The 19,939-nt window shown below is 48.2% G+C and overlaps 2 protein-coding genes across 2 annotated transcripts in view; one reads left to right on the forward strand and one right to left on the reverse strand.

The window, feature by feature from the left end:
* Window positions 1-19,664, forward strand: part of LOC119238090 (mast cell protease 8-like) — a 53,273-nt gene extending 33,609 nt beyond the window's left edge. Inside the window, exons 3-5 of the mRNA XM_037501830.1 lie at window positions 18,462-18,597; window positions 18,839-19,096; window positions 19,524-19,664. Coding sequence (XP_037357727.1) covers window positions 18,462-18,597; window positions 18,839-19,096; window positions 19,524-19,664 — 535 coding nt within the window. The remainder of the gene's footprint in view (window positions 1-18,461; window positions 18,598-18,838; window positions 19,097-19,523) is intronic.
* On the reverse strand, window positions 1,218-4,252 carry LOC119238975 (granzyme B(G,H)-like). Its single transcript, XM_037503163.1, has 5 exons — window positions 4,192-4,252; window positions 3,023-3,212; window positions 2,429-2,564; window positions 2,005-2,262; window positions 1,218-1,361 (listed from the first exon to the last, which is right to left on the reverse strand). Exons 1-5 carry the CDS (start codon window positions 4,250-4,252, stop codon window positions 1,218-1,220), a joined length of 789 nt encoding a protein of 262 aa, XP_037359060.1.
* Window positions 19,665-19,939: the final 275 nt, after the last annotated feature.

Consider the following 19,939-nt stretch of genomic DNA (forward strand, 5'->3'; position numbering starts at 1 on the left):
GAAAAGAGTCTCAATCCCTTCCATATTAAGAGGAATGGCAAAACCTGGAAGTAACAGGCTGCTGCAAAGGAACAAGAGAGGTAGATCTTCCAGATAAAAGTCTCAGCACTTTCAAATTATAGGGCCTGCGCTACGTGTCCCCAATGCCTGGAACTTAGTAGGTGCTCAATGTGTATTTGCTCATTGATTGATGAAAAAAATTGTGCAGAGAGGAGCCCAAGGTGGCCAGCAGGGAGGCTTAGTCCAGAGGTCAGCAGTGACTTAGAGGGACAGGCTAAAAGGGCTCAGGCCACTGAGTGGCCAGGAGGCCAGTGGATCCTGAGTACATAAACGGGGGGCCCTGGGCTGCATGTGAGGGGCTGAGCCCACCCTGCCCAGTGAGGGATGGGCTGAGGGTTCTGGAGAGACACACGGCCAGCCCTCCTCCACGGACACCCTGGTAGGGGGGACCCTCTGAGAGCCCCTCTGTGCCTGGGCAGGAGTTGGGCTGGCCCTGCTGGGCCCACACAGAGCTCTGGGGATCCTTGGTGGGGAGTGGGGGTATGAGGAAAGGGACAGCTCAGGCCAGTGTGGTCTGGAGGGGCCAGGAAAGGTGGCCGGAGATCTGCCAGTGGCAAGCTGAGATGGAGAAGAAGGGATGGCTAGGAGATGAGACCGAGCTAGACTCTGCTTAGAGGGGGCAGAGAAGGGCGGGGAAGGAAACCCAACCTATTTGAGAATGAGGAGCTTCTCAACACCCCTGCCCCATGGCAGCCGGCTTCCCTGGCTGGGGAGAGAATTGCCTTCCCCTCCCCAGTGGGGCTGAGGCCTATGTCCTGGGCTGCAGTTCCACGCTGAGCTGCCTGGTGTCCAGGACCCATGGTGATAGCCCTTCCCCTGCCACATAACAGGGGAGGGAGGGAAGAAGTTCCCCTCGAGCCCCCGGACAGAGAAGTTCATATTTTCTCCTGATGGCGCTCAGCCTCAGCCCTGGCAAGGGCAGATGCCGGAGAGACAGATGGATGTAAGGGCCTGGGTGGCAGTTTTTCATGGGGTTTGGCAGAGGCGGGGAGGTGGATGAGGGAGCAGAGAACAGGTGAGTTGTGACACTGACTTCTGAGCAGAGTTGCGCCTGTGAGTGAGGGTGAATAAATAAACCAGCAGTGCCCACTCAGTGCAGAGATGTTTATTCAGCTGAAGGTGATTCTGGAACAGCTCCCAGAGGCTGGTACCTGCAGTCACAGGCTTCTCATGGTTTCCTTTATCCAGGGCAGGAAACTTGAGACTTTGGTGTAGACACGTGGAGGTTTCCCACTTTTAAATCCATAGTCAACAATGCCCATAGCCATCTTCTTACACACCAGGGGCCCCCCGGAGTCCCCCTGTGGACAGAGAAGGGGAAGACTGAGCCAGCTCTTTCTGGTCTTGCTCTCTGCATCCCAAGACTGTCTCAGAGAAGCAGCCTCCATGTGGGAGGTGGCAGGGAGAACCCCTGGGGGTCCCTCACTGCCAAGCCCCTACCCTGAACACTGTCACCACTTCACTTCACCCAGGTGGCTGCTCCCTGTCTTCTGCAGGTCCTGGATCCACAGCCCACAGAGGTGCTGAGGGGCGTAGCCCTGTCTACTGAGGACATAGGCGAGGGCTGACACTGGAGGGCTGATCTGGAGGGAAAGTCCGTTCACTCAGGGGTCTCTCTCTGAGGAGCAAGGTGGTTTTAATGACTAGCAAGGTGCTCGTGGACACCAGGGAGCACTGTCTTCTCACTTCTGTCCTGAGAGGGTGGAGCGCTGCAAACCCATCCTCCAGGACCCTGGGGAGGATCACCATGTATGCATTTACCTCAGGCCCCTGGAGGCTCCCAGAGGCCCCCAGATACTCCCCAGCCTGGTGTGCACCCCTTCTCTTCCCAGGAAGAAAGACCACGGCTTAGATAGGGTGAGCAAGCTCCCCAATGCTTGGGTCTCCAGGCACAAGATCTTCCCCAAACAGCCTTCTCCCCACAAAAGCTAGGCTCAGTCTCACCTGAAAGGAAGCCTTATCTTTCTTTGGGTCCCCTGCACACAGCTGAATACGGTTGTCATAGTGATCTGGATAACATTGTTTGCACTCCTGATCCTCCTGGATGGTTAGTTTCACTTCCTGCAGCTTGTCTGAAAATTCTTTCTGCCGGTTGCGCCCCCAGCCGGCCACACTGCACACCTGCCCTGGCCTCACCCGGTCCCTGGCCCTGGGCAGCCTGAGGATATTTACAGCTTTGTTCTTCTTGGCTTTCCTCTCCAGCTAAAGGGGGAGAGACAAGAGGGCATTCAGTGACCTCTGGGCATGGACACCCTCGTGGGGAGAGTGTCCTCTCCCCTGAGTCACAGGGACTAGCCAGACAGCAAGGTTGGGAAGGCAGGAAGCCATGTGCACCCTGGAGAGAGGAGCAGCAGGGGGATTACCTCACCTGCAGCAACATGATGTCGTTGACGTGGGTCGTATTATTATAATTTGGGTGGGGGATGGCTCTCTTCACAGGGATGACCTGCTGGGTCCTCTCCTGCTTGGTGATGTCATGGGCCCCCAGGGTGACGTTCATTGAGCTGCACACAGAGAAGAGGGAGAAGTCACAGGAGACACAGTGCTAGAGCCACGCAGGGAGGGGCTGGCGGGGCAGGGAAGGCAGCAGCTGAGGGGAAATGGAGGCAACAGAGGAATCAGGGCTCATCTGTTGCGCCCTCTGCTTCTCAGTAACTGAGGGAGTATTCTAGAGCTATTGGTAACTGCATTGTGGACCCAGGGGTCAGATACCTCAGGAAGGCATGCGAAATTGCTTTAGTCTGCATCTGATGCCCAAGCGGTCCAGCATTAAAGCCAGCAGGGCTGAGCACTCTCTCTTCCCTGCAGGTCTCCAGCTGGCACTGCCCTGGCTCCTCCCTACCAGCTACCAGCACATTTCTCACCTCTGAGGACTCTTCTGGCTCATGTACTCCTAGAAGCTGGGGAGCTCCTGGGGAGAAGTGGGGCTCTCAGGAGGGTGTGGACTGTGGCTGCTCCTCACCTCACATTACAGTGAGCCGCTGTCAGCACGAAGTCCTCTCGAATCAGGAAACCACCACAACCACACTTCTTGGTGTTAAATGGCAGGAATTTGTCATCAAACCAGCTCTCAGATTTCTGACCTGATATCCGTAGGAATGCCATGTAGGGTCGGGAGTGGGGTCTGGCCTCATGTCCCCCGATGATCTCTCCTGAAGGAAATGTCAGGTCTGCTTGTGCATCCACTCACTGCACCCGCCCCGATGCTCACACTGCAGGACATTTGGGAGCCCAGTTTGGCCTGGGGTGGTGGGGGTGCTCAAGGCTCCACCACTTTCCCCCTCCCAGAGGAGGGAAACCTCTCTGCTCAGCCTGTGCTCTGCCTTCACCCAAAGCTGGAGGTGAGCACGCCTGTGTGGGGACAGTAAACTGCTCCAGGTTCTGGAAAATTCCTCTCCTGGGTTTCATTTATGTCACGTAGTTTCAAGGCCCCTGTGAGTCTGTGCCATCTCTGACAGTGCTGCTTTCTAGAACCCAAGTTGACGTGCAGAGTCTAGATGTTGTCCAGCCTGATTCCTGGGCCTGACACCTAGCGGTGCCCATGATCATCGGCTGCAGGAAGCCCCTGAGGCTGAACAAGGGGTGGAGGGGCTAGTTTTGGAGGATTCTGGAAAGCAGGGAAGCTTGGGTCTGTCAAACAGTGGCCCATCCTTGAAAAGAGGGGAGCTGCGAAGGACCTGGGAAGAAAAGCAGAGTTGGAGAAAGGGGCTGAGGGGCCCTGGCTGAGCAAAGGCAAAGCAGTCTTCTGGGGACAGTGTCACCAGGTCTGGTGTCTTCTCTCCTAAGCAGATGTTGAGGGACCCCATCTGGTCCCAGACCTGGAGTGAGGCCCTCACTGCCCTTGGCAGGGGGATTTAGTGTTAGGCTCTGCCAGTTTCCCACCCTCTGCATGCACTTCCAGGGAGACTCCACTCTCTGCATGGCAGGGGCTGGCAGCACTGGGAGAGGAGACAGCACCACTGGCTCTTCTTAAGAACAGGCCTGGCCTGGCTGGTCCAGCTGGCAGCTTATCCAGCTTTATCTTGGGGTCTGATGTGGGACAGGAGCTGGGGATCAGTACATCCTGGCCGGTGAAAGCCAGGCAGAACGGACAGGGGACCTGTGGCCTCTGAGATGGGGAAGGTCACTCACCTGCCTCTGCCCTGGGGGGCAGCAAACAGGCCAGCAGCAGCGGAAGCAAGAGTTGCTGCATCTTCCCAGGAGGCTGCTCGGTGGAGCCACTGGGGCGTCCTTTCCCCGGAGAGGATGGAAGAGCAGGTGGGCCCTGGGAGCTGGGGTATGTTTCTGGTCTGTGGTGCCTCATTTATGAAGGCTGCCCGCCCCCACACCTGCTGCCTGGTGACGCCCCCTGGGTAGTGTGAGGACCCACAGTGGCCACATCACTACCCACAGCTGATGACTCAGAAAAGACCACTTGTCCCAACCCAGACAGGAACCTGAGGCTAAGGGGGGGGATGTAGGAGGTGGTATCGACCGGTAGAGGTGCCAGAGCCCCAGAAATCAAGTCCCTAATGACAGACCCACACCCCTTCATCTCCATCCTGCCAAGTCCTTCAGGATAGTTTCTTCAGCCGAGGTGCAGGCCCTGCTGTGCTGCGTCCAGATGCAGATGCAGCTGTGCAGGCTGTGGGTGCACAAGTCAGTGACAGCCACAGCCACTACATCCAGACAGCAGCCCTGCCTCATCCCAGCTTCCTTCCTGAGTGTTATTTATCATCCCTTTATAATTACAAATGCTCAGAGTGAGGCCATCTCTTTCAACTTTTGTTTTTACCAAACTGGCCCTTGATATTGATTGACCTAAACAACAAGTCTATATGGCCCTAGAAGTTGGGTCCATGGGCTGACAAGCCTTGGTCTTCCCTGCTTTGGGGGCACTGGGGTGGGTCCCACTCAAGCACATGGGCTAAGATTGCAAAGGATGCCTTCTCCCAAGGAAGTTAGATTGCTAAGCTGCCAATACCATGCGAAGTGGGCAGCATGCTGGGCATCGGAGACCAGGACTTGACCTTTTGGTGATCTCTGACCTCTGGACAAATCTCAGAATCATTGAGCTAATGAAAGAAGCCAGACACAACATACCACATAATGCAAGGTTCCTCTGTGCTCCTCCCACCCACAATAGGACAAGCAGGGCGATACACATGAGAGAAATGTTGGGTCATCCCTCAGGACATTAAAGATGATTACTAACAAGTAATGAGAAATTAAGGCACTTAATAATTTTGCTTTGTTTTTAAAATTTTAAACAACTGTAGAAATTGGTTGCAAATAAAATTTTAAAAACCAAAGAGATATTATAGTACCCTTACATACATTTTTAAGAACATGGAGGAAAGGCTTAAGTTGTAGACTTTAGTGAGATCAAAGAAAATGGCACTGTAGATCTTGTATGAGCCCAGGATTTAAAACTGAATGCTTATATAACAGTCTGTGGGAGATTGCAATGAATGACAACTTTCCTTCTACTTTCAGTTTCTTCATGAAATGGAAAATATATTACCACAATAAAATATATTTTGGTTTATATTTATATATAACTACACATTACCACAATTATTACCACTTTAATTCAAGATAATTACTACAGTAATTAGAGATAATTTTATTTTTCAATAAGATTTACTATGAGAAAGTTCAAATTTGTTGACCTCCTTGGTTAAATTTGGTACTGGGCATTTTATTTTTGGGGATGCTATTGCAAATGAAATTGTGTTAAGTTCCTTTTTGAATTATTCGTTGCTGGCATATAGACATACACTTGAGCTTGTAATTCTGCCATTTAAAAAATTATTTTTCTTGTATTTTTTGGTGATTTTCTATATATATAGTCATGTCCTCTGCAAACAGGTAGTTTTACTTCATTTTTTTCCAATTTGCATGTCTTTTATTTCAGTGTCTTGCATAATTGTTCAGTCTAGGACTTTGAATTCGATGTAAAACAGTGGTGATGAGTGGTCATACTTAGCTTGCTCCTAATATCGGTCTTTTATTACTGCATACGATTTTAGCTTTAAGGTTTTGGTAAATGCCTTGCACCAATGAAATGAAGCTTGCTGAAGCTTTTTTCCTCTTTAAAGTCATGAAGAGGTTTTTGTTAAATGAATTTTCTGCATCTATTGAGATGATCATGTATTTTCCCCCTCATTCTATTACTATAGTGGGTACACTGATTTAATTTATAATGTTGAATCACCCTTACTTTATAGGGTGGTTATGGGCTATAATCCTTTTATTATGTTGTTGAGCTCAATTTGATAGTTTCTTGTTGAGGAACTTTGCATCTATTTTCATAAAGGATATTGATCTTCAAGTTTTCTTTTGGGTCTTTTTCTGATTGCTACCTGGGAATGTTGGCCTTTAGAATATGTGAGAAAGTATTCTTCTTCTTTTTTTTTGGAAGATTGTTTTTAATTCTTTTTTTAATAATTTTTTTTTTTTACATCATTGTTCATCTTTTTTTTTTTTTTTTATTTCAACAGAATTGTTGGTTATTTTTCTTTCTTTTTTTTTTTTTTTTTTTTTATCCATGCACCATCACCTCAGTCCACTCCCTCCCTCTGATACCTCCCTCCCTCTCTCTGATTCCTCTCCCTCCTCCTCCCCTGCAGGATGACTCTGATTTATAATTGTTCATTTTTTGCTTTGTTGTGTTTTGTACTGTTATTATTTTTTTACACTAATGTCTTATTTGGTTCCCCTATATTCCTGCTCCAAGTGAAACCATCTGATATTTTTCTTTTTCCTTCTGGCTTATTTTACTGAGCATAATTCTTTCTAGTTTCATCCATGTTGCTGCAAATGACATGAGTTTATCTTTTTGATTGCTGAATGCTGAATAATATTCCATTGTGTATATATGCCACATCTTCTTGATCCAGGCATCTACTTTTGGGCATTTGGGTTGTTTCCAGGTTTTATCTATTATAAATAGTGCTGCAATAAACATAGGGGTGCAGGTGTTCATTTGGATCAATGTTCTTGTATCCTTTGGGTAGATGCCTAGGAGTGGAATTGCTGGGTCATATGGCAGCTCCATTTTTAGTAGACTGAGGAACCTTCAGAAAACTTTCCATAGTGGTTGGACCAGTTTGCACTCCCACCAACAGTGCAGGAGAGTTCCTTTTTCACCACATCCTTGCCAACATTTGTTGTTGCTAGTTTTTTTAATATGTGCCATTCTCACTGGTGTAAGGTGGTATCTATGTGAGGAAGTATTTTTCCTGGTTCATTTTGTTTAATGAGTTTGAGTGAGATTGGTGACAATTCTTTAAATGTTTAGTAGGATTTACCAATGATGCCATCTGGGCCTGGGATTTTCTTTGTTGGGAGGGTTCTGATGACTGGTTCAATTTCCTTATTTGCTATATATAGTTCTGGTCAAATTTTTATTTCATCTTCAATAAGTTTTGGAAGTTTCTGTTTTTCTAGGTATTTGTCCATTTCATCTAGGTTATATAATTTGTTGGTGTACAAATGTCAGATATCATTCCCCACAAATTCTTTTAATTCCTCTAGGTTGGTAGTAACACTTTCATTTGGTATTCTGGTTTTAATACTGTAAATCTTCTTTCTTTTTAAAAATCATTTGATCTAGTTAAAAGTATCCATTTTTGTTGACCTTTTCAAAGAAACAATTTTTGATCCAATTGATTCTTTCTATTTTGTTTGATTTCTTCTCTAACCTTTACTATTTTTTTTTCCTTTTGTTGGCTTGGGTTATTTGATCATCTTTTTCTTGTGCCTTTAGAAAATTCTAAAATCCTTTAGGCTCTTCCTTCTAGTTCTTTCAGGTGTAGTGTTGGGTTATTGATTTGACATCTTTTTCCTTTTTTAATGTAGGCATTTTACTTATATATTTCACTATGAGCACTACTTTTATTGCATCCATTGAATTTTGGTATGTTGTATTTTTATTTTCATTTGTCTCAGTGTTTTCTAATTTTGCTGTCATTTCTTCTTTGATCCCTTGGTTATTTGTGTGTTGCTTGATTTCCATGTCTGTGAGTTTTCCAATTTTCCTTCCATTACAGATTTTGACTTCCATTTCTAAAGGTTGGAGAAAATTATTTGTATTATTTCATGTTTAGTAATTATAAATTTAACTAAGTATTTGAAACTTACTGAGAAATGTTTTATGACCTAACCTATGGCTTATCCTGGAGAATGCTTCCTGAGAGAACATGCACTTGAGAGAATACGTATTCTGCTGGGGCTGGAGTATCCATATATGTGTTTGGTCTCATTGGTGTATAGTGTTGCTCAAACTCCTGGTTTCCTTATTAATTTTCTGCCTAAAGGTTCTACACACTATTTAAAGTGTGTTATTCAACTTTCAAACTAATTTTAGAGAATTGATTATATCCCCTTCTGATTTTCTGTTTGCTTCATATACTTGGAGCACTGATAGGATTAATCAGTTTGTTGACCAAATGAGGAAATAAAAGCCATATCATAATGCTGCCTAACACTGATCCCTGATCATAGATCCCCACTCTACCCTCTGAGGGAGCTACTGACATTTCTTCATTTCACAGATGAGACAGTTGCACGGGAAAGTACTTTTCCTCTTTGTTCATGTGATGAGCGTGGAGAGGGAGCAAGGGTTAGAATGTAGGTGTCTGATTCCAGAGTGGGTGATCTTATCCAAGCTCTGCAAATGCACTGTTTCCTACATTGCCAAGGAATGTGGGGAAAAATAAAGTGTTGCTGAAGAATATAGTTTCTGTTTATATTGCTAATGTAAGCAATTCTGTTCTCTTAGAGGAGAAAGGTTCCCTATCATGATGGAAATGCTCATTTGGATCACACAGTTCCTTTCCTTAAAAATATTTTAGGGCCTCCCTGGTGGCGCAAGGGGTTGGGCACCACACTATGAAGAAATCCACAGCCTCTGCAGCACAAGTTCGATCCCCTGCTGGCGAGGTAGCAACCCACATGGCGAAGTAGACCTCTCTTGTCTCGCCTGCTGCTCCCCTCAGCAGTGTGTTTCAGTCAATCCGCCTGTTCTGCTCTCCACTGTCTCTGGTTAATCCTCTCGCCCCCTCTCCCACACCTCTGGCCTGTGCCCCAGCTCTTGTATGCATAAATAAATAAATCTTTAAAAATTTTTTTTATAGTATATTAAAAATCATTTTTTTCTTTTTATCCTGATGTTCTTTCTCCAAATTTCCCACAGAATATTGAGCCTGGCACATAAGGGGCATCCCCCAGAGCCGTAACCTCTCACATGTCACAGACAGTCCCTATTGGAGTGGGCAGGGCCATTCCTTTTAGGTAGTGACACTAGCACAGTATCAGGACATTCCCACACTGACACATGGCATTTGCTTCTACTGTTGTCAATTGATTTCCCTAAGTCGTATCACTGTCTTATGTTCTGCCCAAAATCAGAATCTATAGACATAAGGGGCCAGAACTTGGCCATGACCAGTTTCCTTTAACCGCAAGACTCAGCCATGTTGTTGAGAGAGTCTTGCCTCAGTTAGGAGTTATCTGTGCATTCCTATCAGGGTGCTGGGATGAGAGCCAGAAATTCTGGGGTGCATATAAGATATCAAAAACAGTTGTGAGGGAGATTATGTCAGGGAAGGAGAACTGAGGCTGTGTGCTGTAGTGGGAAGGTCACACTTCCATTTGCCTCTGGTGAGAATGGGGGAGAGAGGGCACAAGGGGAGAGAAAAAGTCTATAGGAAAGAGACCCAGCTATGGGATTTTCAGAGGCTTGGTATATATTAGTCACCCTATAACTTCCCCTGGTAGCTAAATCTATCAATAATTATGTCCCAGTCACCAACAAGGAGCAAAACTTGGATGTCAGATTGGGAATAGTTTCAGCAAAACCATAGCATGAGTAAATGCCTGGTGTGATGTGAGGGCTACGGAAGTGAGTGGTCTGGGTTGTGGTGTCTGTCACCTTTGATGTGATCTTGGACCACACTCAAGAACCTTCTAAACTGTACCTGACCTCGGGATCTCTACCCAGAAACTTTGCCTCAAAGGTCATTTCTTTACCCAGAAGATCACATCTTAACCTTCACAGAAAGGGGTTCTTTCTTTCCCATCACACCTAGGGCCAGAGGCGTGCACTATCTTACCAAGTCTTTACAGGATGTGGCAGATGGTTTGGTTTGGGGTAGTCTGGGGGATGCTGCACAATCATTTACAGAACCTCTAGTATATGAGTGCATGGGCTTTCTGTTTCTCTATCATAGAGTTCAGGGAGATATAACAAATATTGTGTGTAGAAAATCTAACGCATACCTAGGAATTCTTGTGTCACATTGTCTATTTGTCTTCCAGTCTTGGTGCAACATCTCTTATTATAGATGTCCCCTGCTATTAAGTTGCTCTGTTTCTGACTAAGTATCTGGAAGCAACAGTTGAACCTGATGTGAACAGACCAGCACATCTGGACCATTCCAGCCAGTCCTTCAAAGTGAGAAATCAGGTGTTGCAGAGAGCTGCTGGGCCTCTGGGAGCCTCCCACCAAAGGAGCTATGACAGGACTACATAAGAGACACCAGGGACTGGAAAGGCCAGAGCTGGGCTGACAACAGGAGCAAGAACTTCTCTCATGTACACTTTCATCCATTCTCTCATTTTCACTTACACCTTCCACTTTACACGCAACCTTTCATGGCAGCCGTACTCTCCTTGCTTAATCACTGGCCAGAACCTCCAACATGAGACTGCAAATGGCCCCTTGTTTCCAGTCCCTACGCCTGGGAACTGAGGGTCCAGCTGTGACTGGACCAGGTGTCACTCACCAACATGCTGCCTTTGCCCTTGCACTTGAGGACTCAGCTTTCAGACATTCACCCTACTCCCCTCTCCTGGCACCACAAACTAAGGCTGGCTGTGCAGCTGCCAGTGTCTCAGCTGCCTTCACAGAAATCCCTACTGGAAAATGGAGCTCAGTGAGTTCTGAGGAAATCACAGGCACATCAGTGGGGTTAGCTGGGTCCTTTTCTCCCAGAAATCTCATCTCTGCCTCAGCCTCAGACAGTTGTTTCCTGAGCCTATAGACGATATAACAGGCCAAAGGAAAGGTTTGTCCCAAGAAGACGTCCCTGGATGCCGGTCAGTGTCCCAGAGCAGAGGGCTCTCCCAGGTAAGTGAAGTCCCACCTGATGTGTGCAGAAGGGAGCACTGTGGTGGGGGTGGGGCACCCAGAGGCCTTCAAATAATTGAGGTTGTCATTTGGTAGCAATTTTTAGCCCAAATGCAGCATAGGGGGAATCAGCAATGAGGGAGACACAAGGCATTGCTATTAACCCACACCTTGCCATGTGCAAAGCCTGTATAATTTATATATGTATATATAAAAAAACATATATACATACATACAGATATGTATATGTGTGTATATATATATACATATTATATATATATAATCTTATTGAATTCCCCACCTTCTGCAGGGGAGGGCCATTAATCACATTTAAAAGTGAAACAGACTCAGAGATATTAAGTGATGAGCCCAAGGTCACACGGTTACACACACACATACACACAGGCCACCAAGCTGCAGACTTTCCTCTATGCACTCTAAGAAGTGGCGGAAGCCACAGTGGGCAGATTTTGCGAGCAGAACAGAATGTTTTCATAGTTGAAGTTCTCCCAGAACAGCTATTAATGTGGCTCCGCTGCTGTCTTTCAGGGTTCGTTGCCACAAGGGCCCAAAAACATCTTTGGGGACTGCGGTGATGGTGGGTTGGGGAGAAGGAGAGCTGCGAGCCTTTCTCCCAGTTGGAAAAGCTCTGACCTGGGGGTGGAGTCCAGGCTCCTGTTCAGTTATGTGGCTCCATTGTTATTTCTGGGCCTCCCCACCCCCCATGAAAGAGGAGGGGGCCACAGCAGATGCTCCTTAGTCCTTGTTACCCATGAAGCCTCCCTCAAATAAACTATGTGTCAAGGCTGTTCTTAGAAACCATGTATCTGTACCTACTCCTCGGTGTGTACCTACATATACATACATGGACATGGGACATGTATTTACTATGCAAATTGTGTATATTACACCTACGTATATATGTGTACACATATTCTTGTGTGTGCTTATGTGGATGGTTGTATTTTTTTTAAATTCTACAAATAGTTGAAAATGAGACAGACGGGAAACAGAAAGGCACCCTGAGTCCATTATTGACTGTGGGGGAGCGAGTGGGTCAGGCCAGGAGTTGGGGGTGGCTGATCATTGTGCCTTCGTCCCCACAAGCTCCAGCTTCCCAAGCACTGAGAAGGGCAAGTAGATACTTCATCCTTGGCTTGAATTCTTGGCTGTGCTGCTACAGCCTCCACTGATAACCCTATAGACCCGGGACTCCCTAGTTCTGGTCTGGAGAACCAGTATTTCTTGTCCCCAGCAAGGAGCAGAGGGGCTCAGGGACCTGAGATGCCAGAGGTGGGTCACAGCCAGGAGTAGCAGCTGCTCCTCACGCGTGCTCAGCCACGCTCTCCTTTTCCCTTTCCCGTCCACATTAGCCTCCCGGCCTTTGGTGGGAACTGATCTTCTAAATCTTAGGCCTTCCTAGGAGACTATGAGAAAAAAAAAATAACCTTGCTTCTCAAAGTATCCTTCTCTGCGAGCTCTTGGAGTTTTTCATTCTGTTAAATCAAGTGTTATCTCACCACCTGTTTTCTATATTCAAATTTTTGCTTCAATTGACAGACGTCATCTAGAGTGTCTCTGTTTCATTCTTCTTGTGTGGGGGTCTTTTTCCACAAGGAAAGGGCATGGACCCCTTCACTGTCCCTCCCTGAGCATCATCTTTGTGCATTTGTCTCACGACACTTCTCAGCACTCAAACAGTATATGAAGACACCTGTTCTCACCTCATTTCGAAAGTGGTCAAGATCTTTGAGGTGTTCCGTTACAGAGGCCTTTGTGGGTAACAAGACGTGAGCAGCACATCTTCAAGGTTAACAGGAATCAGGGGGAGATATAACCCCCATGTGAAAATGGATTTCTATTGGGGGGTGTGTGTGTGTTGGGCTCGGGGATGTGTGCACCCACAACCATGGCTGAAGTTGACTCCAAAGCTGCAGGTCAGATAGGCGTCCAGACCTCGAAGTGGGGGTGCCGGGCAGGCCAGGTGCAGGGGACCCAGAGCCAGCAGAGTCTGACCCCACAGTGTAGCCTCCATGCCTGGAACTGTCTCTGTGGTCACCGAGACCCTGGATATCAAGGATGTGGCAGTGACCGTGATGTCTGGGATGGAGGCACCACCTGAGTCTCCCTGATCTGGTGTGATTTCAGGAAGAAAAGGAACTGTGTTCTGTCTTCCATTTCAGTGTTCAGACTGGACTTTACATCCATAGATGCAGAAGGTGAAGGAATGTCTGCCTGGGTTGTGCTTTTGCTCCCCGCATCTCTCTTTTACCCAGAGAAGGGCCTCTTCTACAGTGCACCTGGAAACTTCATTTCCAGCCCTGCCCAGTACTGTTCTAGAGTCAAACATGACCACACATGCAAACTGGACATGTTAGACGAATAGAACAAGGTATTTTCACTTGTGCCGATTTCCCATAAGATTCAGACCACTCTGGCCATTGGAGACAAGGAGGGAGACACAGGAAAATTCTGATGGAAATCCAAAAGGCTGTAAGTTTCATGAGGGCCTGGACGGTGCTGCCACATTCACTTCTGAAGCCTGGGGCCTGGTACCTCACCTAGTGGTGCTCGATATCCATGTGTTTGCTAGTTGAATGTAAAGGCAGTCTGTCCAGTCCTGCTACAGACTCTCCCTCCCTTCCTGCAGGGGGCTCTTGCCCAGATGGTTAGCAAGGGTGTTAGACCGGGACCCTGGTTTCCACAGATGACCAGGACACTGGCTCAGAGACTGACCACGTTTCACTAACCTGAGTTTCTTCTGGAATCCCTGCATTAATGTGACATTCCTCTTGAGAGTTCCTTTTCCATGTCCACCATGGGAATCCCCCAAGATACTGAGAATAAGGTGATACAGGGCCCATCAAGTTTCTGAGGAAGCAACTGGTGTTCAAAAAACATCAGGAAATACTAATTCCCTCTCTGTTCCTCTGCCCCCTTCTGTCCCCGCTCTGGAAGCACGGGAGGAACCTCATCAGGCCCCTGACAATCTGCACTCACAGCTGAGGATGGGGTGCAGTGGGTGCAGCCCTCCTCTCCAGGACACACCTCCGGTTCCCTCTGCTCTCCTGACTGGGTTGGGAGGCCACACACCTCCCCAACACGCTCTGATGGAAATTCTCAGAGTTCAAGGCTGGGACCTCCTAGACTGGGTCTCAAGTGAGCTTTTCCATATCTCCTGCCAAGCTTGCCTGTCAGGTAGGAAACAGATCAGAGCAGAGGGGCAGGTCCACCCTCCCCCACACTCTACCTGCGTGAGCCGCATTCTGGACGAGCAGGGTTAGGGGTGTGGACTTGAGAGGCAACTCTCAGATATTCTCCTTGTATCCATCTTCTCCTGGCCAGTGCATTGTATAGAGGGCACAGGAGTGATGCCCAGGTGGGGACAGTTATTCTGAATGAGAGGTTCTCACTCCTTGTACAGAAGAACCCAGGTCATCAGCGGGGTTTACACGCCTCTCCATGTCCCTGAGGACATCAGTTACCCTTAGATGAAGACACTGGCTTCTCAACTCTTTCATTAGCTGTGAAATACCCAGACAGGAGAGCCAGGCCTGTCATCCCACCGGAGCACATTCAGGACCTTGGCTTCATCCTGAGGCTGGCGGCAAAGGACGCATCAGGCAGCTGGTATGTGGCCTCCTGCCCTCCCGCCCTAACTCTGTCCTTGCACGTGCCCTCCAGGCTGTGTGCCCACAGCGTTCGCCCCAGACCCAGTCACGTCCCACTGACAGGCAGGCGTAAGGCCTAAGACAGGCATATGGGCGATGCTTGCATGTATGGAGGACTCTCCACACTGTAGACACGGAGCAGCATGCCGTCTCCCCAGGAAGGGGCAGAGGACAATGGGGATTACACCTGAAGGGGCTCAGAGACTCCCTTTGGGAAGAGGAGGAAGTTCAGGTTGGAGGTGCAGGGGGTGACAGGACAAGGGGTGTGGACTTGGTGCTCTCACACTGTTCACATCATGGTTATGGGTAAAGCTGATGTATTGTGTACTTTACCACAAAAACATGTAGTCACAAAAATGCAAGACTCCTCTGTGACCCAGAAGGAACTAAGTTGAAATATTTTCAGCCATTGTATCTGCAGCCATGTTCTGTCCTGTTGTCTCTCCTGCTCTCCTGGAGAGCACCTTAAGCATTTCGTGTCTCATCGCTGAGGGTTTGCTTGGGTTCCTTTTGTCCTCTTTATTCCTCCCAAAGTCCAAAGCAATTACAATTTCATTCATGAAGACCTCACAGAGCAATCACATCTCCCAGGACAGGAATTAAGCTCAGGACAGGGGCCTCTGTCCCAGGTCAGAGCAGTTGAGTTGTGAGCAGGTGGGGGGCAGGGAGACAGGGGACTCAGGGTGTAGCACCCCAATAGCTCAAGGAAAGTTGCCTATTGGGAAAATTGATAGCAATGCACATGTAAGAAATCAGCAGTGGAGATTGTGAAAACCCTCATGGTTTATGTGACAAGGTTATGTGAAAGATGATCAACCACTATCCTGATTGAAAGTTATATTCTATCACTATTTGTTTCGAAGCATCCCAAGCATCCCCAATATTATTTACTAGATACTTACCCAGTGTGTCCACATACAGTTATTTAGTAAATCCCAACAGTGCTGACACACATGTGATGGGCAACTCAGGCCTGAGCTCCTGGGCCTGCACCACACATGATGAACTCAAGCGCCTCTGTCAGCCATGCCCCTCTTCACAAACCCTTCTCTTCTGTTTTTTCCTTGCCTTTCATGTACTCCCAGCTACATCCCGCTTCTACCCCAAACAATCTCTGCTCATCACCCCATCCCCAACAGTTTTGTTTGGCTGAACTTGCCACAAACTTGATGGATAATTAGACTCTTGATTGTGTTTTAGGAGTGATAAGTGCTCAGTACTTTTATATAGTACAGGAGGAAAAAAAGAAACAAAATAAACTGTTAAAAACAAAAAATGAAACACTTGGGATATCACCAGAGAAGCTCCACAGAGTCAGATTGAGCAGATACTTGCTGTGTTAAGAAGCAGATGGTTACCCACCCCACCACAGATTCAGGCATGGGGGGTCACATTCAATCTCTGGAGGGTCTGCCATAGGGTAAGGAGACAGCATTCAGCCTAGTAATTCCCAAGTTCCCCAGAGCCCCTTCCTTTCTTAAGAGTCACGATTTTTTCCACCCGAATGTGACCCCCTACCAGTGCATATGGATTGCGGTTCTTCTAGGCCCTCAGTACACAGACCTTTCTGTGTGAACCAAAGAGGTATAAGGTGATAGCACATATCTTGATAATCAACATAATCAGGAAGAAATTTGTGGTTTTGGGGCCTTGCCCTGACTTCACATCCACTATTTAAAAGCTATAAAGAAGAATCAGGCCCCATATCAGATCTGATCAGCCTTTCAGAGAAGATGCTGCTTTTCCTATTCTTGTTGGCCAGTGTCCCACTCTCTGGGGCTGAAAGAGGTAAGTGACCATCTCTATTCTTAGATGTCTAATTTATTCTGGCTGCAACAATCTAAGTGTCCCAGCAAGACTCACTATGAATGTTCCTTGCTTTAGTCTATTCCTAGAAATTTGCTAAATCCCAGATCTTTGTCTGAGTATACTCGTCACAGAAATTACAGGGAACCTGGGGTTCCTCCCTTCCATGGCTCTCACTCCTGTCACCTGAACAGGGACTTATTATTAGGTTGGAACAGGATGCAGGGGAAGGGAAAGCTGGAATTGATGCCTATAATTTCCATTCTGCACACCTAAGACAGGTTATTCACCCCAGGAGCCATCTCTGGATCAAGAATGAAATAGCCATCTCACACTAAATGTCCTTTATGTCACCCTGTCCCTGTTCTCACTCTCCTGGCCTCTCAGCAACGCAGGCAGAAGACAGACTCTGAGGGATCAGAGTGTGGCCCCAGCACTGCTCCAATACCTAATGGAGATGGGCTCCCAGGGGATCCTTCCCCTCAGTCCCCCACTCATTCTGATTTCCAGTGCATTCTAATATTCCTTCTGCCTCCTTCTGTCAATGCCTTAGAAAGTTAAATCTGTGCTGGAGTTCAAACTGCTTTAGGACCACTGCCTACTTCTGATAAAAGGAGGTTTTGGCACTCTTCAATGTGTGCCCAACAGGACTTTGTGGGGTATTTACTATGTGGCTCACTCAGGATGGGGAGAAGGAACCCAAGCTTTCCATTGCACAGGGTTCAGGTCTTTGACTAGACCAGTTCTGGAGTTGACATGACCCTGGGGGTCTGAGAAGTTGGGGAAATAGAGAGTAACTCCAGGTTCTAGATCATCTACCCCGAACACAGATCCTCTCCCCAATCATGTATTTGAGTGTGTGTGATACACGGTAGTGCTGAGCTCGACACTGGACAGAAGGAACTGAGAAATAGGCAAGGACACACTCCCCTGCACCCCATGCTGCCTGGGAAACCCCAAGACCCCTGAGGACCACAGCAGCCCTCCCCACCTGGGACCATCCCAGTCATGTTTCAGACCTCCAGATACTGCCTGTCCTTTTTTTTCCCTTTATAATATGAAAAGATATTCAGGGAATTTTTTCTTTCAGGGGAGATATATGGGGGCAAAGAGGCCAAACCACACTACCGGCCCTACATGGCATTTGTAAGTTTCTATGATGATTTGGTTCCAGTGTGAATAAAAGACAACTTCGTGTTGACAGCAGCTCACTGCAAAGGAAGGTGAGAACAAATGGGGCCTTAGCATCCTGGGACCTCCTACACAGGGGGCAGCACAGAGGAGCCAAGGCAGAGCCCTGGAGCATCTGCCAAAGCGCCTGGGTCACCTCTGCACATGGCTAGAGGCTGTGCTGTAGAGACTGCGCTGAAGTTCCTGACTGTTTTATATGACCAAACAACATCAGGTGGCTTGGTTCCAGTGTGGGGTCTTGCTGACTTTCCAACTAATAAAAGACAACTTCGTGTTGACAGCAGCTCACTGAGCAATGGAAGGTAAGGAGAACAAATGGGGCCTTAGCATCCTGGACCCCCTACACACCCCAGGCCATTCAGGAAGGTTCCTGAGCACAGAGGAGCCCTGTGACCTGTGTGACCGGGGCAGAGCGAGTGTGGGGTTCCTGGAGCATCGGGGGGGAGAGGGAAGCTGCCAAAGCACCATCACAGCCTGGGTCACCTTTGCACAGCAAGGAAGGGGACACCCACCCTCCCCTCCTTCCAATCTACTCAGCTGGGGGTCTAGAGGCTGCGCTTCAACCTGCCCTCCAGAGACTGTGCTGAAGTTCCTGACTTCACATCCCCCTTGTTTTACAGAAATATGACTGTCACGCTGGGAGCTCACAACATCAGAGAGAGGGAAAACACCCAGCAGGTCATCCCTGTGCTCAGACCCTTCCCCCACCAGGACTATGATGCTGAGAGACTTGTCAATGACATCATGCTGTTGAAGGTACTGTCTTGCTGACTTTCAGGGGCAACTGCACAACTTATGGGAGTGAGCACCCCACCATTCCAACAGGTTCTCACCTCCTTCCAACTGGATGCTCATCCTGGGTCAGTGAACAAGAAAGGGGATGGGAGGAAGATTCTGACAGGGGTTGTGGGAGGGAAGTGGGTACAGGCAGCCTCCCCACAGGCCTGAGCCCAGCTGCAGGGAGGGACCTGAATGGGCTTCTCTCCTTTCTGACCAGCTGAAATCCAAGGCTCGTCTCACCAAGGCTGTGCAGACCATTGCCCTGCCACGTCATAAGGACTGGGTGAAGCCAGGGCAGGTGTGCAGCGTGGCGGGCTGGGGAAAAATGGATGGTGGCATCATGCCAGTCACACTTCAGGAGGTAGATCTGGAAGTGCAAGATGAGCAGAAGTGCAAGGATCTCTTCAAAAGGATGTACAATAACTCCATCGAGCTGTGTGTCGGAAAACCTAAGTCCAAGAAGGCCACTGGAGGTGTAAGGAGACAATCCCCTTCCCAGTCTTGCTCCTGTGTCATGTGACATTGGGGTGCATGACCAGGCTCCTCCAATTGCACAGTATAGTGGGCCAGGTCCCATAGTGGGTGGAGGCATGTCTTGCCTGCAATGGGGGGCCTAGGCGTCTCTCAGCAGCCGTCCTCGTGTCCTTTGTCCTGGAAAAACAAGAAGGTACTCTGGGGCTAGGTAGAGCTGGAGAGGGTGGGGGACAATGGTGGGGGACTCACATAGGCCTGGACCCTTTCCTACCCCTACAATTAGAATGAAGGTGACTGATGACCATTCAGTCCCTTCCCCTTGGAAATCTGCGTGCTGAGAGTGAGGCAGGAGAACACTGGGGAGAAAATCAAGCTGAGAGGAGGGAGCCAAGGGGCGTGGCTGAGGCTTGTCACTTTTCTGTTTACAGGGGGACTCCGGGGGTCCGTTCGTGTGTAAGGGTTTGGTCCAGGGCCTCGTCAGCTATGCTTACTCGCGTCCTGAGGTGCTTCCCCGGGTCTTCACCAGGATCTCCCACTTCCTGCCCTGGATCCGCAGAACAATGGCTTAGCTAGACCTGGACCACCTGCTTGGGGGCTCCTGTCCCTACTTGTGGGAACAGCTGTCTGATTCTCAATAAAGAGCATCTTCCAGTGGGATGGTCTGTGTCTCTCTCGTCCTTGACTATTTCTCTGGACACCAGTTGTGCACCAGGTTCCACTCCATCCTCTTTTCTCTCTCCTGCTCACCCCAAATCCCAATTGCTTTTTTCAAGGAAATAGAGCAGATATTGAAATGTAAGGTACCACAATATATACCATGGAATATTACTCAGCATTCAAAAAA

This window comes from Talpa occidentalis, unplaced genomic scaffold (genome assembly GCF_014898055.3).
Source record: "Talpa occidentalis isolate TD23 unplaced genomic scaffold, MPIMG_talOcc4v2.1 talOcc4.11, whole genome shotgun sequence".
Classification (NCBI taxonomy): domain Eukaryota; kingdom Metazoa; phylum Chordata; class Mammalia; order Eulipotyphla; family Talpidae; genus Talpa; species Talpa occidentalis.